This window comes from Heptranchias perlo, unplaced genomic scaffold, assembly GCF_035084215.1.
Source record: "Heptranchias perlo isolate sHepPer1 unplaced genomic scaffold, sHepPer1.hap1 HAP1_SCAFFOLD_140, whole genome shotgun sequence".
Taxonomy (NCBI): Eukaryota; Metazoa; Chordata; class Chondrichthyes; order Hexanchiformes; family Hexanchidae; genus Heptranchias; species Heptranchias perlo.
The window spans coordinates 1,036,617-1,058,252 of NW_027138646.1; the positions used below are offsets into that span (position 1 = coordinate 1,036,617).

General features: G+C 48.9%; 1 protein-coding gene across 1 annotated transcript in view; it reads right to left on the bottom strand.

The window, feature by feature from the left end:
* Positions 1-3,835: 3,835 nt before the first annotated feature.
* The window catches only part of ambp (alpha-1-microglobulin/bikunin precursor), a 98,354-nt gene continuing 80,553 nt past the window's right edge, over positions 3,836-21,636 (bottom strand). The window contains exons 8-10 of the mRNA XM_067977289.1: positions 8,119-8,286; positions 4,465-4,638; positions 3,836-4,082 (exon numbers count right to left, since the gene is read on the bottom strand). Of these exons, the coding sequence (XP_067833390.1) occupies positions 4,045-4,082; positions 4,465-4,638; positions 8,119-8,286 (380 nt within the window). The 3' untranslated portion in view covers positions 3,836-4,044. The remainder of the gene's footprint in view (positions 4,083-4,464; positions 4,639-8,118; positions 8,287-21,636) is intronic.

Consider the following 21,636-nt stretch of genomic DNA (forward strand, 5'->3'; position numbering starts at 1 on the left):
TGCGCCTCCAGCCAAACTGTTCCAGTGCAGCTACAACACGGCATCTACCCGACAATGTGGAAAATTGCCCAGGTATATCCTGTCCACAAAAAGCAGGACAAATCCAATCCGGCCAATTACCGCCCCATCAGTCTACTCTCAATCATCAGCAAAGTGATGGAAGGTGTCGTCGACAGTGCTATCAAGCGGCACTTACTCACCAATAACCTGCTCACCAGTGCTCAGTTTGGGTTCTGCCAGGACCACTCGGCTCCAGACCTCATTACAACCTTGGTCCAAACATGGACAAAAGAGCTGAATTCCAGAAATGAGGTGAGAGTGACTGCCTTTGACATCAAGGCAGCATTTGACTGAGTGTGACACCAAGGAGCCCAGGTAAAATTGAAGTCAATGGGAATCAGGGGGAAAACTCTCCAGTGGCTGGAGTCATACCTAGCACAAAGGAAGATGGTAGTGGTTGTTGGAGGCCAATCATCTCAGCCCCAGGACACTGCTGCAGGAGTTCCTCAGGGCAGTGTCCGAGGCCCAACCACCTTCAGCTGCTTCATCAATGACCTTCCCTCCATCATAAGGTCAGAAGTGAGGCTGTTAGCTGATGATTGCACAGTGTTCAGTTCCATTCACAACCCCTCAGATAATGAAGCAGTCCGAGCCCGCATGCAGCAAGACCTGGACAACATCCAGGCTTGGGCTGATAAGTGACAAGTAACATTCGTGCTGGACAAGTGCCAGGCAATGACCATCTCCAACAACCACCTCCCCTTAACATTCAACGGCATTACCATTCCGAACAGCACTGTTGGAGAACCTTCACTACACGGACTGCAGCGGTTCAAGAAGGTGGCTCACCACCACCTTCTCAACGGCAATTAGGGATGGGCAATAAATGCTGGCGTTGCCAGCGATACCCATCCCATGAATGAGTAAAAAAAAAGCACTCCCCACCCTGCAAACTGCACACGCCCCACCCTAGAAAAAACATACTTCCCACCCTGCAAACTGCACACGCCCCACCCCTGCAAACTGCACACGCCCCACCCCTGCAAACTGCACACGCCCCACCCCTGCAAACTGCACACGCCCCACCCCTGCAAACTGCACACGCCCCACCCCTGCAAACTGCACACGCCCCACCCTGCAAACTGCACACGCCCCACCCCTGCAAACTGCACACGCCCCACCCCTGCAAACTGCACACGCCCCGCCCCTGCAAACTGCACACGCCCCGCCCCTGCAAACTGCACACGCCCCACCCTGCAAACTGTTGATCAAATGCTTCAAAGAGTTGACAACAGGAGAAAAGTCCTGTCTGCATAAAACTAAAACAAAAAGTGTACAAAAATGCAAAAAATAGCACAGATCCTGGTGACTGGGAGAGATACAAAGAACAGCAAAGGGTGACAAAACAGATCGGAAGAGCTACAAAAAGGGAGAATGTGAAGAAAATTGCAAGAGATATTAAAATCAACACAAAAAATCTTAAAACACAAAAGAAAATATTCGGAAAAAGAGGGTGATCCAGAGCAAAGTGGGCCCCTAAAAAACTGATAATGGTGATAATAAGGAAATGGCGGACATGTTAAATAATTACTTTGTGTCAGTATTTACAGTGGAGGAAGAGGATAGCATGCCGGACACTCCAAGGAAATTAATTTTGAATCAGGGACGGGGACTCACCATAATTAACGTAAGTAAATTAACAGTGTTGAAGAAAATAATGGCATTAAAGAGTGCCACATCCCCAGGACCAGATGGTTTCCATCCCAGGGTTTTAAAGGAAGTGGGTGAGAATGCTGCGGATGCCCCAACTATAATCTCCCAAAGTTCTCCCGATTCAGGAACCGTTCCTTTAGATTGGAAAATTGCTCATGTCACTGCTATTTAAGAAAGTTACCCTAACATCTGTTGTAGGGAAATTCTTAGAGTCTATAATTAAGGATAGAGTGACTGAACACCTTGAAAATTTTCAGCTGATCGGAGAGAGCCAGCATGGATTTGTAAAATGTAGGTCGAGTCTGATGAGCCTGATTGAATTTTTTGAAGAGGTGACTATAGCAGTGGTCAGGGGAATGGCTATGGATGTTGTTTATATGGACTTCAAGAAGGCATTTGATAAAGTCCCTCATAAGAGACTGTTAGCTAAAGTTGAAGCTCATGGAATTGAGGGAAATTGTTGACCTGGTTTGGAAATTGGCTGAGCGGCAGGAGACAGAGAGTGGGGATAATGGGCAGGTATACAAATTGCCAGGATGTGACCAGTGGTGTCCCACAGGGATCTGTGTTGGGGCCTCAACTATTCTCTATTTATTAACGACTTAGATGACGTGATAGAGAGCCAATGACACAAAGATAGGCAGCATTGGAAGCAGTGCTTTGGAAGCATAAAGTTACAGAGAGATATTAATAGATTAAGTGAATGGGCAAAACTGTGGCAAATGGATTTCAATGTAGGCAAGTGTGAGGTCATCCACTTTGAACCTAAAAAGGATAGATCAGAGTTCTTTCTAATGGTGAAAAGCTCGAAACAGTGGAGGTCCAAAGAGACTTAGGGGTCCATGTACCTAGATCATTAAAATGTCATGGACAGGTACAGAAAATAATCAAAAAGGATAATGGAATGCTGGCCTTTATATCTAGAGGACTAGGATACAAGGGGGTAGAAGTTTTGCTACAGCTATACAAAGCCCCGGTTAGACCGCACCTGAGTACTGTGTTCAGTTCTGGGCACCGCACCTTAGGGAGGATATAATGGCCTTGGAGGGAGTGCAGCGTAGATTTACTAGAATGATACCAGGACTCCAAGGGTTAAATTACAAGGCGAGATTACACAAACTTAATTTAGAAGAATAAGGGATGATTTAATTTAAAAGATTAAGGGGAACTGATAGGGTAGATGGAGAGAAACTATTTCTGCTGGTTGGGGAGTCTCGGACTAGTGGGCACAGTCTAAAAATTAGAGCCAGGATTTCAGGAGTGAAGTTAGGAAACACTTCTACACACAAAGAGTGGGAGAAGTTTGGAACACTCGTCCATAAACAGCAGTTGGTGCTAGCTCAGTTATTAATTTTAAATCTGAGATTGATAGATTTTTGTTAATCAAAGGTATTAAGGGATATGGGGCTAAGGCGGGTATATGGAGTTAGGTCACAGATCGGCCATGGTCTCATTGAATAGTGGAACAGGCTCGAGGGGCTAAATGGCCTCCTCCTGTTCCTATGTTCCTAATGGATTTTAAATCTAGAAAGTGTCATTGGACAGAACGACCAGACCATCACAGCCCCAGAAATTGCCTCACAAGTCATTCTAACATATCCTCCGTCCTGTGCGCAGAGACACTGCGATCCAGTGCGCAGAGACACTGCGATCCAGTGCGCAGAGACACTGCGATCCAGTGCGCAGAGACACTGCGATCCAGTGCCGACTCCCCTTGGTATACAGACTTGCACCTTGAGCAGTCAATGAGGCCTTGGTCGAAGTATTCTGAAAGGAAAATTGGCACAGTGGTGAACGGCTCGTGCCACATCAGAACATGGGTCAAAGGGGTTTTATTTGGTCCTCAACATGGACATGCATGTCGGAATAAACTGGGCAGACAGTAATACCAGCTTCTGTGTTAAGACTGACATGTTGCTATTGCTTACTGCATACACAGGAACAGTTCTTTAAATCTTAACTGTACCAGGTCCAGCTTACAGTGTCCAGAGCTGAGCCCCAACCCTGGGTTTCTTTATAGTTAAAAAATTAAATAGAACCAAAAGAATATAGGAGGGGAGGGCCCCAGAATTCCTTGTGTGGAACACAACACTGTGCACTTAGCAATCCACATTCTGGAGCCTTGAGGCAAATGATTTATTTTATTACATAGTTTTCATCAATCAACTTGTTAGAAAGCACTGTCACAATATTGAGCATGAATATGTGTAGACACTCTTGGGTCTGCCAGTTGTGTTTAGGATCAGGTCCATGCGATGTGTGTGAGGGATCACTTTAATTCCAGTCATTATTTTCATCCTCGCTCTCAAACATTTCTTCTGTTATTTTCATCTACACTTTCATTGGAACAATCAGAAACTCATCCTCTCCTGGAAAACAGAGAAAGATTAGTCACCTCATGGTCCCTTACAGGCTAGTGTTACAGAGCAACAATACAGGAAGTGCAGGCCAGTTCCTCACAGTCCTGTCCTTCCCTCTGCCTCTCAAGGCTACTCTGTCCTTTTAACTATTTACACCTCCCCACCCCCTATGAAGGGCAGGGACCCTCCGATTTCCACCCCCAACTCTGCCCTCGAGCACCCACTGCCTGACTGACTTTGTTCTGCTGCCTCACTTCACTCACCAGCAGGACTTTGGTGGTGATTGTTAGTTCTACCATTAAACTGACGTGGCCAGGAGGTAGAGGTGCTGTCAGCTGTCATGTACGTGGGGTTCAGCTGGGACTGAGTTTGAAAGGAAGATTTCCAGTACCTTCTGGGACTGCGTCGCAGTACTCCTCACACTCCTTCAGGGTGTAGAACTTGTTGCCGTTTCCTTGACACCCACCGTACTTGAAGGCAATGCATTTACCGATAACCGAATCAAATGCCCAGAGATCGATACTGGATATGCACGGACCGGCTTCAATAGGCAATCTACAGGCAGCTGCAACAGAGGAGGAGAAGACTTGTTAGAAAGAGAATCGATAAGAGGGTTCAACGGAGGCAGCAGGCAGTGAGACTGGGAACCTCCAACATCCAGTCAGCACATGATTGCGTTTGGCTGTGATGCTCCCATGGTCGACTGACCAGCCAACATTCACTGTCCAGACTCACACACGAAGAGGGACTACGGAGATAAGATAGCAGACGCTTCTCAACACAGATAGGATGACACTTATATCAAAGACTTTAGGACAGGCTGGGGAGAAATTGGAGGAAAAAATTCATCTGCTCCCCCCGCCCCCACCCCAGGCAGGGTTTAGTGTTACGTAGGTTTGGTGCGGTCACTCTGTGCATCAACCCGTGCAGCCCAACCGAGAATACACACAGGCGGGCTTACCACGACCAAGAGTACACGGAGACGGACGCACCCCGACCGAGAGTACACACAGACTTGTGTAATGTGCACCCACTGTTAATGTAGTGACACGGGAACGTACCCTCACTGTCAGGACATAGGAATATACTCTCACTGTAACTGCAGGGACACAGGAATATACTCTCACTGTAACTGCAGGGACACAGGAATATACTCTCACTGTAACTGAAGGGACACAGGAATATACTCTCACTGTAACTGTCGGGACACAGGAATATACTCTCACTGTAACTGAAGGGACACAGGAAAGTACTCTCACTGTAACTGTAGGGACACAGGAATATACTCTCACTGTAACTGAAGGGACACAGGAATATACTCTCACTGTAACTGAAGGGACACAGGAATATACTCTCACTGTAACTGTCGGGACACAGGAAAGTACTCTCACTGTAACTGAAGGGACACAGGAATATACTCTCACTGTAACTGTAGGGACACAGGAATATACTCTCACTGTAACTGAAGGGACACAGGAATATACTCTCACTGTAACTGAAGGGACACAGGAATATACTCTCACTGTAACTGAAGGGACACAGGAATATACTCTCACTGTAACTGTCGGGACACAGGAAAGTACTCTCACTGTAACTGAAGGGACACAGGAATATACTCTCACTGTAACTGAAGGGACACAGGAATATACTCTCACTGTAACTGAAGGGACACAGGAAAGTACTCTCACTGTAACTGAAGGGACACAGGAATATACTCACTGTAACTGAAGGGACACAGGAAAGTACACTCACTGTAACTGAAGGGACACAGGAAAGTACACTCACTAACTGTCAGGACACAGGAAAGTACACTCACTAACTGTCGGGACACAGGATTGTACACTCACTGTAACTGTCGGGACACAGGATTGTACACTCACTGTAACTGAAGGGACACAGGATTGTACACTCACTGTAACTGTCGGGACACAGGATTGTACACTCACTGTAACTGAAGGGACACAGGATTGTACACTCACTGTAACTGAAGGGACACAGGATTGTACACTCACTGTAACTGAAGGGACACAGGATTGTACACTCACTGTAACTGAAGGGACACAGGATTGTACACTCACTGTAACTGAAGGGACACAGGATTGTACACTCACTGTAACTGTCGGGACACAGGATTGCACACTCACTGTAACTGAAGGGACACAGGATTGTACACTCACTGTAACTGAAGGGACACAGGATTGTACACTCACTGTAACTGAAGGGACACAGGATTGTACACTCACTGTAACTGAAGGGACACAGGATTGTACACTCACTGTAACTGAAGGGACACAGGATTGTACACTCACTGTAACTGAAGGGACACAGGATTGTACACTCACTGTAACTGAAGGGACACAGGAATCTACACTCACTGCAACTGTCGGGACACAGGAAAGTACACTCACTGCAGGGACACAGGAAAGTACATTCGTTGGGACACAGGAAAGTACACTCCCTGTAGGGACACAGGAATGCTCACCGATGCTCAGTTTGGGTTCCGCCAGGACCACTCGGCTTCAGACCTCATTAAAGCCTTGATCCAAACATGGACAAAAGAGCTGAATTCCAGAGGTGAGGTGAGAGTGACTGCCCCTGATATCAAGGCAGCATTTGACCGAGTGTGGCACCAAGGAGCCCAGGTAAAATTGAAGTCAGTGGGAATCAGGGGAAAAACTCTTCAGTGGCTGGAGTCATACCGAGCACAAAGGAAGATGGTAGTGGTTGTTGGAGGCCAATCATCTCAGCCCCAGGACATTGCTGCAGGAGTTCCTCAGGGCAGTGTCCTAGGCCCAACCATCTTCAGCTGCTTCATCAATGACCTTCCCTCCATCATAAGGTCAGAAATGGGGATGTTCGCTGATGATTGCGCAGTGTTCAGTTCCATTCACAACCCCTCAGATAATGAAGCAGTCCGAGCCCGCATGCAGCAAGACCTGGACAACATCCAGTCTTGGGCTGATAAGTGGCAAGTAACATTCATGCCAGACAAGTGCCAGGCAATGACCATCTCCAAAAAGAGAGAGTCTAACCACCTCCCCTTGACATTCAATGGAATTACCATCGCTGAATCCCCCACCATCACCATCCTGGGGGTCACCATTGACCAGAAACTTAACTGGACCAGTCATATAAATACTGTGGCTACAAGAGCTGGTCAGAGGCTGGGTATTCTGTGGCGAGTAACTCACCTCCTGACTCCCCAAAGCCTTTCCACCATCTACAAGGCACAAGTCAGGAGTGTGATGGAATACTCTCCACTTGCCTGGATGAGTGCAGCTCCAACAACACTCAAGAAGCTCGACACCATCCAGGACAAAGCAGCCCGCTTGATTGGCACCCCATCCACCACCCTAAACATTCACTCCCTTCACCACCGGCGCACAGTGGCTGCAGTGTGTACCACCCACAGGATGCACTGCAGCAACTCGCCAAGGCTTCTTCGACAGCACCTCCCAAACCCGCGACCTCTACCACCTAGAAGGATAAGAGCAGCAGTCACATGGGAACAACACCACCTGCACGTTCCCCTCCAAGTCACACACCATCCCAACTTGGAAATATATCGCCGTTCCTTCATCGTCACTGGGTCAAAATCCTGGAACTCCCTTCCTAACAGCACTGTGGGAGAACCTTCACCACACGGACTGCAGCGGTTCAAGAAGGCGGCTCATGACCACCTTCTCAAGGGCAATTAGGGATGGGCAATAAATGCCGGCCTCGCCAGCAACGCCCACATCCCATGAACGAATAAAAAAAACCTCACAAGGTACACAGGAATGTACACGCAATGCAGGGTCACAGGAACGTACGTTCACTGTTACTGAAGGGACACATGACTGTACGCTAACTGTTACGCGAGAGACACAGAATATACACTAAATGTCGGAGCACAGGAATGTACACTCACTTATTGTAGAGACACAGGAATGTATACTGAGTGAAGGGACACAGGACTGTACACTCAAGATAACCGTCGCGACACAGAAATCTACCCGCACTGCAGGAACTCAGGAATGCACCCTGTTTGAATTTGTGACCTCACCGACAGTCCTGCAGGTCTGAAGACATTCCCGATCAGACACAAAGTTGTTTCTGTTTCCAAGACAGCCACCAAAAGTAAATTTCTCACAGGTCATCGAGGATTGGTTGTAGTGATACCTGGGAAAGAACCCAAAGCACGGTCCAGCATCATGTGCCAGTTGGCAAGAATCTGAGGAAAAAGGAAAGTAAAACATTAATTTAAATGCAGAAAATCTCGATGCAGAATAAAAGTACACTCAGGAACCCAAGCCCCTCATACTCCAATAACAGAACACTCAGGAACACATCCCCCTCACACTCCAATAACAGAACACTCAGGAACACATCCCCCTCACACTCCAATAACAGAACACTCAGGAACACATCCCCCTCACACTCCAATAACAGGGGACTCAGGAACACATCCCCCTCACACTCCAATAACAGGGGACTCAGGAACACATCCCCCTCACACTCCAATAACAGAACACTCAGGAACACATCCCCCTCACACTCCAATAACAGAACACTCAGGAACACATCCCCCTCACACTCCAGTAACAGAACACTCAGGAACACATCCCCCTCACACTCCAATAACAGAACACTCAGGAACACATCCCCCTCACACTCCAATAACAGAACACTCAGGAACACATCCCCCTCACACTCCAATAACAGAACACTCAGGAACACATCCCCCTCACACTCCAATAACAGAACACTCAGGAACACATCCCCCTCACACTCCAATAACAGAACACTCAGGAACACATCCCCCTCACACTCCAATAACAGAACACTCAGGAACACATCCCCCTCACACTCCAATAACAGAACACTCAGGAACACATCCCCCTCACACTCCAATAACAGGGGACTCAGGAACACATCCCCCTCACACTCCAATAACAGAACACTCAGGAACACATCCCCCTCACACTCTAATAACAGAACACTCAGGAACACATCCCCCTCACACTCCAATAACAGAACACTCAGGAACACATCCCCCTCACACTCCAATAACAGAACACTCAGGAACACATCCCCCTCACACTCCAATAACAGAACACTCAGGAACACATCCCCCTCACACTCCAATAACAGAACACTCAGGAACACATCCCCCTCACACTCCAATAACAGAACACTCAGGAACACATCCCCCTCACACTCCAATAACAGAACACTCAGGAACACATCCCCCTCACACTCCAATAACAGAACACTCAGGAACACATCCCCCTCACACTCCAATAACAGAACACTCAGGAACACATCCCCCTCACACTCCAATAACAGGACACTCAGGAACACATCCCCCTCACACTCCAATAACAGGACACTCAGGAACACATCCCCCTCACACTCCAATAACAGGGGACTCAGGGACACATCCCCCTCACACTCCAATAACAGAACACTCAGGAACATATCCCCCTCACACTCCAATAACAGGACACTCAGGAACACATCCCCCTCACACTCTAATAACAGAACACTCAGGAACACATCCCCCTCACACTCCAATAACAGAACACTCAGGAACACATCCCCCTCACACTCCAATAACAGAACACTCAGGAACACATCCCCCTCACACTCCAATAACAGAACACTCAGGAACACATCCCCCTCACACTCTAATAACAGGACACTCAGGAACACATCCCCCTCACACTCCAATAACAGAACACTCAGGAACACATCCCCCTCACACTCCAATAACAGAACACTCAGGAACACATCCCCCTCACACTCCAATAACAGAACACTCAGGAACACATCCCCCTCACACTCCAATAACAGAACACTCAGGAACACATCCCCCTCACACTCCAATAACAGGGGACTCAGGAACACATCCCCCTCACACTCCAATAACAGAACACTCAGGAACACATCCCCCTCACACTCCAATAACAGGGGACTCAGGAACACATCCCCCTCACATTCCAATAACAGAACACTCAGGAACACATCCCCCTCACACTCCAATAACAGAACACTCAGGAACACATCCCCCTCACACTCCAATAACAGAACACTCAGGAACACATCCCCCTCACACTCCAATAACAGAACACTCAGGAACACATCCCCCTCACACTCCAATAACAGGGGACTCAGGAACACATCCCCCTCACACTCCAATAACGGAACACTCAGGAACACATTCCCCTCACACTCCAATAACAGAACACTCAGGAACACATCCCCCTCACACTCCAATAACAGAACACTCAGGAACACATCCCCCTCACACTCCAATAACAGGACACTCAGGAACACATCCCCCTCACACTCCAATAACAGAACACTCAGGAACACATCCCCCTCACACTCCAATAACAGGGGACTCAGGAACACATCCCCCTCACACTCCAATAACAGAACACTCAGGAACACATCCCCCTCACACTCCAATAACAGAACACTCAGGAACACATCCCCCTCACACTCCAATAACAGGGGACTCAGGGACACATCCCCCTCACACTCCAATAACAGAACACTCAGGAACACATCCCCCTCACACTCCAATAACAGAACACTCAGGAACACATCCCCCTCACACTCCAATAACAGGACACTCAGGAACACATTCCCCTCACACTCCAATAACAGAACACTCAGGAACACATCCCCCTCACACTCCAATAACAGAACACTCAGGAACACATCCCCCTCACACTCCAATAACAGGGGACTCAGGAACACATCCCCCTCACACTCCAATAACAGAACACTCAGGAACACATCCCCCTCACACTCCAATAACAGAACACTCAGGAACACATCCCCCTCACACTCCAATAACAGAACACTCAGGAACACATCCCCCTCACACTCCAATAACAGAACACTCAGGAACACATCCCCCTCACACTCCAATAACAGAACACTCAGGAACACATCCCCCTCACACTCCAATAACAGAACACTCAGGAACACATCCCCCTCACACTCCAATAACAGAACACTCAGGAACACATCCCCCTCACACTCCAATAACAGGGGACTCAGGAACACATCCCCCTCACACTCCAATAACAGAACACTCAGGAACACATCCCCCTCACACTCCAATAACAGAACACTCAGGAACACATCCCCCTCACACTCCAATAACAGGACACTCAGGAACACATCCCCCTCACACTCCAATAACAGAACACTCAGGAACACATCCCCCTCACACTCCAATAACAGAACACTCAGGAACACATCCCCCTCACACTCCAATAACAGAACACTCAGGAACACATCCCCCTCACACTCCAATAACAGGGGACTCAGGAACACATCCCCCTCACACTCCAATAACAGGGGACTCAGGAACACATCCCCCTCACACTCCAATAACAGAACACTCAGGAACACATCCCCCTCACACTCCAATAACAGAACACTCAGGAACACATCCCCCTCACACTCCAATAACAGAACACTCAGGAACACATCCCCCTCACACTCCAATAACAGAACACTCAGGAACACATCCCCCTCACACTCCAATAACAGAACACTCAGGAACACATCCCCCTCACACTCCAATAACAGGGGACTCAGGAACACATCCCCCTCACACTCCAATAACAGGGGACTCAGGAACACATCCCCCTCACACTCCAATAACAGGGGACTCAGGAACACATCCCCCTCACACTCCAATAACAGAACACTCAGGAACACATCCCCCTCACACTCCAATAACAGAACACTCAGGAACACATCCCCCTCACACTCCAATAACAGAACACTCAGGAACACATCCCCCTCACACTCCAATAACAGAACACTCAGGAACACATCCCCCTCACACTCCAATAACAGAACACTCAGGAACACATCCCCCTCACACTCCAATAACAGGGGACTCAGGAACACATCCCCCTCACACTCCAATAACAGAACACTCAGGAACACATCCCCCTCACACTCCAATAACAGAACACTCAGGAACACATCCCCCTCACACTCCAATAACAGGGGACTCAGGAACACATCCCCCTCACACTCCAATAACAGAACACTCAGGAACACATCCCCCTCACACTCCAATAACAGAACACTCAGGAACACATCCCCCTCACACTCCAATAACAGAACACTCAGGAACACATCCCCCTCACACTCCAATAACAGAACACTCAGGAACACATCCCCCTCACACTCCAATAACAGAACACTCAGGAACACATTCCCCTCACACTCCAATAACAGAACACTCAGGAACACATCCCCCTCACACTCCAATAACAGAACACTCAGGAACACATCCCCCTCACACTCCAATAACAGGACACTCAGGAACACATCCCCCTCACACTCCAATAACAGGGGACTCAGGAACACATCCCACTCACACTCCAATAACAGAACACTCAGGAACACATCCCCCTCACACTCCAATAACAGAACACTCAGGAACACATTCCCCTCACACTCCAATAACAGGGGACTCAGGAACACATCCCCCTCACACTCCAATAACAGAACACTCAGGAACACATCCCCCTCACACTCCAATAACGGAACACTCAGGGACACATCCCCCTCACACTCCAATAACAGGACACTCAGGAACACATCCCCCTCACACTCCAATAACAGGGGACTCAGGAACACATCCCCCTCACACTCCAATAACAGAACACTCAGGAACACATCCCCCTCACACTCCAACAACAGAACACTCAGGAACACATCCCCCTCACACTCCAATAACAGAACACTCAGGAACACATCCCCCTCACACTCCAATAACAGAACACTCAGGAACACATCCCCCTCACACTCCAATAACAGGGGACTCAGGAACACATCCCCCTCACACTCCAATAACAGAACACTCAGGAACACATCCCCCTCACACTCCAATAACAGAACACTCAGGAACACATCCCCCTCACACTCCAATAACAGGACACTCAGGAACACATCCCCCTCACACTCCAATAACTGAACACTCAGGAACACATCCCCCTCACACTCCAATAACAGGACACTCAGGAACACATCCCCCTCACACTCCAATAACAGAACACTCAGGAACACATCCCCCTCACACTCCAATAACAGGACACTCAGGAACACATCCCCCTCACACTCCAATAACAGAACACTCAGGAACACATCCCCCTCACACTCCAATAACAGAACACTCAGGAACACATCCCCCTCACACTCCAATAACAGGACACTCAGGAACACATCCCCCTCACACTCCAATAACAGGACACTCAGGAACACATCCCCCTCACACTCCAATAACTGAACACTCAGGAACACATCCCCCTCACACTCCAATAAATGGACACTCAGGAACACATCCCCCTCACAGTCCAATAACAGGGGACTCAGGAACACATCCCCCTCACACTCCAATAACAGAACACTCAGGAACACATCCCCCTCACAGTCCAATAACAGGGGACTCAGGAACACATTCCCCTCACACTCCAATAACAGGACACTCAGGAACACATCCCCCTCACACTCCAATAACAGAACACTCAGGAACACATCTCCCTCACACTCCAATAACAGGGGACTCAGGAACACATCCCCCTCACACTCCAATAACAGAACACTCAGGAACACATCCCCCTCACACTCCAATAACAGAACACTCAGGAACACATCCCCCTCACACTCCAATAACAGGGGACTCAGGAACACATCCCCCTCACACTCCAATAACAGAACACTCAGGAACACATCCCCCTCACACTCCAATAACAGAACACTCAGGAACACATCCCCCTCACACTCCAATAACAGAACACTCAGGAACACATCCCCCTCACACTCCAATAACAGAACACTCAGGAACACATCCCCCTCACACTCCAATAACAGAACACTCAGGAACACATCCCCCTCACACTCCAATAACAGAACACTCAGGAACACATCCCCCTCACACTCCAATAACAGAACACTCAGGAACACATCCCCCTCACACTCCAATAACAGAACACTCAGGAACACATCCCCCTCACACTCCAATAACAGGGGACTCAGGAACACATCCCCCTCACACTCCAATAACAGAACACTCAGGAACACATCCCCCTCACACTCCAATAACAGAACACTCAGGAACACATCCCCCTCACACTCCAATAACAGGGGACTCAGGAACACATCCCCCTCACACTCCAATAACAGAACACTCAGGAACACATCCCCCTCACACTCCAATAACAGAACACTCAGGAACACATCCCCCTCACACTCCAATAACAGAACACTCAGGAACACATCCCCCTCACACTCCAATAACAGAACACTCAGGAACACATCCCCCTCACACTCCAATAACAGAACACTCAGGAACACATCCCCCTCACACTCCAATAACAGAACACTCAGGAACACATCCCCCTCACACTCCAATAACAGGGGACTCAGGAACACATCCCCCTCACACTCCAATAACAGAACACTCAGGAACACATCCCCCTCACACTCCAATAACAGAACACTCAGGAACACATCCCCCTCACACTCCAATAACTGAACACTCAGGAACACATCCCCCTCACACTCCAATAAATGGACACTCAGGAACACATCCCCCTCACAGTCCAATAACAGGGGACTCAGGAACACATCCCCCTCACACTCCAATAACAGAACACTCAGGAACACATCCCCCTCACAGTCCAATAACAGGGGACTCAGGAACACATTCCCCCTCACACTCCAATAACAGGACACTCAGGAACACATCCCCCTCACACTCCAATAACAGAACACTCAGGAACACATCTCCCTCACACTCCAATAACAGGGGACTCAGGAACACATCCCCCTCACACTCCAATAACAGAACACTCAGGAACACATCCCCCTCACACTCCAATAACAGAACACTCAGGAACACATCCCCCTCACACTCCAATAACAGGGGACTCAGGAACACATCCCCCTCACACTCCAATAACAGAACACTCAGGAACACATCCCCCTCACACTCCAATAACAGAACACTCAGGAACACATCCCCCTCACACTCCAATAACAGAACACTCAGGAACACATCCCCCTCACACTCCAATAACAGAACACTCAGGAACACATCCCCCTCACACTCCAATAACAGAACACTCAGGAACACATCCCCCTCACACTCCAATAACAGAACACTCAGGAACACATCCCCCTCACACTCCAATAACAGAACACTCAGGAACACATCCCCCTCACACTCCAATAACAGAACACTCAGGAACACATCCCCCTCACACTCCAATACAGGGACTCAGGAACACATCCCCCTCACACTCCAATAACAGAACACTCAGGAACACATCCCCCTCACACTCCAATAACAGAACACTCAGGAACACATCCCCTCACACTCCAATAACAGGGACTCAGGAACACATCCCCCTCACACTCCAATAACAGAACACTCAGGAACACATCCCCCTCAACACTCCAATAACAGAACACTCAGGAACACATCCCCCTCACACTCCAATAACAGAACACTCAGGAACACATCCCCCTCACACTCCAATAACAGAACACTCAGGAACACATCCCCCTCACACTCCAATAACAGAACACTCAGGAACACATCCCCCTCACACTCCAATAACAGAACACTCAGGAACACATCCCCCTCACACTCCAATAACAGAACACTCAGGAACACATCCCCCTCACACTCCAATAACAGGGACTCAGGAACACATCCCCCTCACACTCCAATAACAGAACACTCAGGAACACATCCCCCTCACACTCCAATAACAGGAACACTCAGGAACACATCCCCCTCACACTCCAATAACAGGACACTCAGGAACACATCCCCCTCACAGCTCCAATAACAGGGGACTCAGGAACACATCCCCCTCACACTCCAATAACAGGGGACTCAGGAACACATCCCCCTCACACTCCAATAACAGGGACTCAGGAACACATCCCTCACACTCCAATAATAGAACACTCAGGAACACATCCCCCTCACACTCCAATAACAGAACACTCAGGAACACATCCCCCTCACACTCCAATAACAGAACACTCAGGAACACATCCCCCTCACACTCCAATAACAGAACACTCAGGAACACATCCCCCTCACACTCCAATAACAGAACACTCAGGAACACATCCCCCTCACACTCCAATAACAGGGGACTCAGGAACACATCCCCCTCACAACTCCAATAACAGGGGACTCAGGAACACATCCCCCTCACACTCCAATAACAGAACACTCAGGAACACATCCCCCTCACACTCCAATAACAGAACACTCAGGAACACATCCCCCTCACACTCCAATAACAGAACACTCAGGAACACATCCCCCTCACACTCCAATAACAGAACACTCAGGAACACATCCCCCTCACACTCCAATAACAGAACACTCAGGAACACATCCCCCTCACACTCCAATAACAGAACACTCAGGAACACATCCCCCTCACACTCCAATAACAGAACACTCAGGAACACAATCCCCCTCACACTCCAATAACAGAACACTCAGGAACACATCCCCCTCACACTCCAATAAACAGAACACTCAGGAACACATCCCCTCACACTCCAATAACAGGGGACTCAGGAACACATCCCCCTCACACTCCAATAACAGAACACTCAGGAACACATCCCCCTCACACTCCAATAACAGAACACTCAGGAACACATCCCCCTCACACTCCAATAACAGAACACTCAGGAACACATCCCCCTCACACTCCAATAACAGAACACTCAGGAACACATCCCCCTCACACTCCAATAACAGGACACTCAGGAACACATCCCCCTCACACTCCAATAACAGAACACTCAGGAACACATTCCCCTCACACTCCAATAACAGGACACTCAGGAACACATCCCCCTCACACTCCAATAACAGAACACTCAGGAACACATCCCCCTCACACTCCAATAACAGAACACTCAGGAACACATCCCCCTCACACTCCAATAACAGGGGACTCAGGAACACATCCCCCTCACACTCCAATAACAGAACACTCAGGAACACATCCCCCTCACACTCCAATAACAGAACACTCAGGAACACATCCCCCTCACACTCCAATAACAGGGGACTCAGGAACACATCCCCCTCACACTCCAATAACAGAACACTCAGGAACACATCCCCCTCACACTCCAATAACAGAACACTCAGGAACACATCCCCCTCACACTCCAATAACAGAACACTCAGGAACACATCCCCCTCACACTCCAATAACAGGGGACTCAGGAACACATCCCCCTCACACTCCAATACAGAACACTCAGGAACACATCCCCTCACACTCCAATAACAGAACACTCAGGAACACATCCCCCTCACACTCCAATAACAGAACACTCAGGGACACATCCCCCTCACACTCCAATAACAGAACACTCAGGAACACATCCCCCTCACACTCCAATAACAGAACACTCAGGAACACATCCCCCTCACATTCCAATAACAGAACACTCAGGAACACATCCCCCTCACACTCCAATAACAGAACACTCAGGAACACATCCCGCTCACACTCCAATAACAGAACACTCAGGAACACATCCCCCTCACACTCCAATAACAGAACATTCAGGAACACATTCCCCTCACACTCCAATAACAGGACACTCAGGAACACATCCCCCTCACACTCCAATAACAGAACACTCAGGAACACATCCCCCTCACACTCCAATAACAGGGGACTCAGGAACACATCCCCCTCACACTCCAATAACAGAACACTCAGGAACACATCCCCCTCACACTCCAATAACAGAACACTCAGGAACACATCCCCCTCACACTCCAATAACAGAACACTCAGGAACACATCCCCCTCACACTCCAATAACAGGGGACTCAGGAACACATCCCCCTCACACTCCAATAACGGAACACTCAGGAACACATCCCCCTCACACTCCAACAACAGAACACTCAGGAACACATCCCCCTCACACTCCAATAACAGGACACTCAGGAACACATCCCCCTCACACTCCAATAACAGGACACTCAGGAACACATCCCCCTCACACTCCAATAACAGGGGACTCAGGAACACATCCCCCTCACACTCCAATAACAGGGGACTCAGGAACACATCCCCCTCACACTCCAATAACAGGACACTCAGGAACACATCCCCCTCACACTCCAATAACAGAACACTCAGGAACACATCCCCCTCACACTCCAATAACAGAACACTCAGGAACACATCCCCTCACACTCCAATAACAGAACACTCAGGAACACATCCCCCTCACACTCCAATAACAGAACACTCAGGAACACATCCCCCTCACACTCCAATAACAGAACACTCAGGAACACATCCCCCTCACACTCCAATAACAGAACACTCAGGAACACATCCCCCTCACACTCCAATAACAGAACACTCAGGAACACATCCCCCTCACACTCCAATAACAGAACACTCAGGAACACATCCCCCTCACACTCCAATAACAGGACACTCAGGAACACATCCCCCTCACACTCCAATAACAGAACACTCAGGAACACATCCCCCTCACACTCCAATAACAGAACACTCAGGAACACATCCCCCTCACACTCCAATAACAGGACACTCAGGAACACATCCCCCTCACACTCCAATAACAGAACACTCAGGAACACATCCCCCTCACACTCCAATAACAGAACACTCAGGAACACATCCCCCTCACACTCCAATAACAGAACACTCAGGAACACATCCCCCTCACACTCCAATAACAGAACACTCAGGAACACATCCCCCTCACACTCCAATAACAGAACACTCAGGAACACATCCCCTCACACTCCAATAACAGAACACTCAGGAACACATCCCCCTCACACTCCAATAACAGGGGACTCAGGAACACATCCCCCTCACATTCCAATAACAGAACACTCAGGAACACATCCCCCTCACACTCCAATAACAGAACACTCAGGAACACATCCCCCTCACACTCCAATAACAGAACACTCAGGAACACATCCCCCTCACACTCCAATAACAGAACACTCAGGAACACATCCCCCTCACACTCCAATAACAGAACACTCAGGAACACATCCCCCTCACACTCCAATAACAGAACACTCAGGAACACATCCCCCTCACACTCCAATAACAGAACACTCAGGAACACATCCCCCTCACACTCCAATAACAGAACACTCAGGAACACATCCCCCTCACACTCCAATAACAGAACACTCAGGAACACATCCCCCTCACACTCCAATAACAGAACACTCAGGAACACATCCCCCTCACACTCCAATAACAGGGGACTCAGGAACACATCCCCCTCACACTCCAATAACAGAACACTCAGGAACACATCCCCCTCACACTCCAATAACAGGGGACTCAGGAACACATTCCCCTCACACTCCAATAACAGAACACTCAGGAACACATCCCCCTCACACTCCAATAACAGAACACTCAGGAACACATCCCCCTCACACTCCAATAACAGAACACTCAGGAACACATCCCACTCACACTCCAATAACAGAACACTCAGGAACACATCCCCCTCACACTCCAATAACAGGGGACTCAGGAACACATCCCCCTAACACTCCAATAACAGAACACTCAGGAACACATCCCCCTCACACTCCAATAACAGAACACTCAGGAACACATCCCCCTCACACTCCAATAACAGAACACTCAGGAACACATCCCCCTCACACTCCAATAACAGAACACTCAGGAACACATCCCCCTCACACTCCAATAACAGAACACTCAGGAACACATCCCCCTCACACTCCAATAACAGAACACTCAGGAACACATCCCCCTCACACTCCAATAACAGAACACTCAGGAACACATCCCCCTCACACTCCAATAACAGGGGACTCAGGAACACATCCCCCTCACACTCCAATAACAGAACACTCAGGAACACATCCCCCTCACACTCCAATAACAGAACACTCAGGAACACATCCCCCTCACACTCCAATAACAGGACACTCAGGAACACATCCCCCTCACACTCCAATAACAGGACACTCAGGAACACATCCCCCTCACACTCCAATAACAGGGGACTCAGGAACACATCCCCCTCACACTCCAATAACAGAACACTCAGGAACACATCCCCCTCACACTCCAATAACAGAACACTCAGGAACACATCCCCCTCACACTCCAATAACAGAACACTCAGGAACACATCCCCCTCACACTCCAATAACAGAACACTCAGGAACACATCCCCCTCACACTCCAATAACAGAACACTCAGGAACACATCCCCCTCACACTCCAATAACAGAACACTCAGGAACACATCCCCCTCACACTCCAATAACAGGGGACTCAGGAACACATCCCCCTCACACTCCAATAACAGAACACTCAGGAACACATCCCCCTCACACTCCAATAACAGAACACTCAGGGACACATCCCCCTCACACTCCAATAACAGGACACTCAGGAACACATCCCCCTCACACTCCAATAACAGAACACTCAGGACACATCCCCCTCACACTCCAATAACAGAACACTCAGGAACACATCCCCCTCACACTCCAATAACAGGACACTCAGGAACACATCCCCCTCACACTCCAATAACAGAACACTCAGGAACACATCCCCCTCACACTCCAATAACAGAACACTCAGGAACACATCCCCCTCACACTCCAATAACAGGACACTCAGGAACACATCCCCCTCACACTCCAATAACAGGGGACTCAGGAACACATCCCCCTCACACTCCAATAACAGAACACTCAGGAACACATCCCCCTCACCTCCAATAACAGAACACTCAGGACACATCCCCCTCACACTCCAATAACAGGACACTCAGGAACACATCCCCCTCACACTCCAATAACAGGGACTCAGGAACACATCCCCCTCACACTCCAATAACAGGACTCAGGAACACGTCCCCCTCACACTCCAATAACAGGGGAACTCAGGAACACATCCCCCTCACACTCCAATAACAGGGAACTCAGGGACACATCCCCCTCACACTCCAATAACAGGGACTCAGGAACACGATCCCCCTCACACTCCAATAACAGAACACTCAGGAACACATCCCCCTCACACTCCAATAACAGAACACTCAGGACACATCCCCCTCACACTCCAATAACAGGGGACTCAGGAACACATCCCCCTCACACTCCAATAACAGAACACTCAGGAACACATCCCCCTCACACTCCAATAACAGAACACTCAGGAACACATCCCCCTCACACTCCAATAACAGGGACTCAGGAACACATCCCCCTCACACTCCAATAACAGAACACTCAGGAACACATCCCCCTCACACTCCAATAACAGAACACTCAGGAACACATCCCCCTCACACTCCAATAACAGAACACTCAGGAACACATCCCCCTCACACTCCAATAACAGAACACTCAGGAACACATCCCCCTCACACTCCAATAACAGAACACTCAGGAACACATCCCCCTCACACTCCAATAACAGGA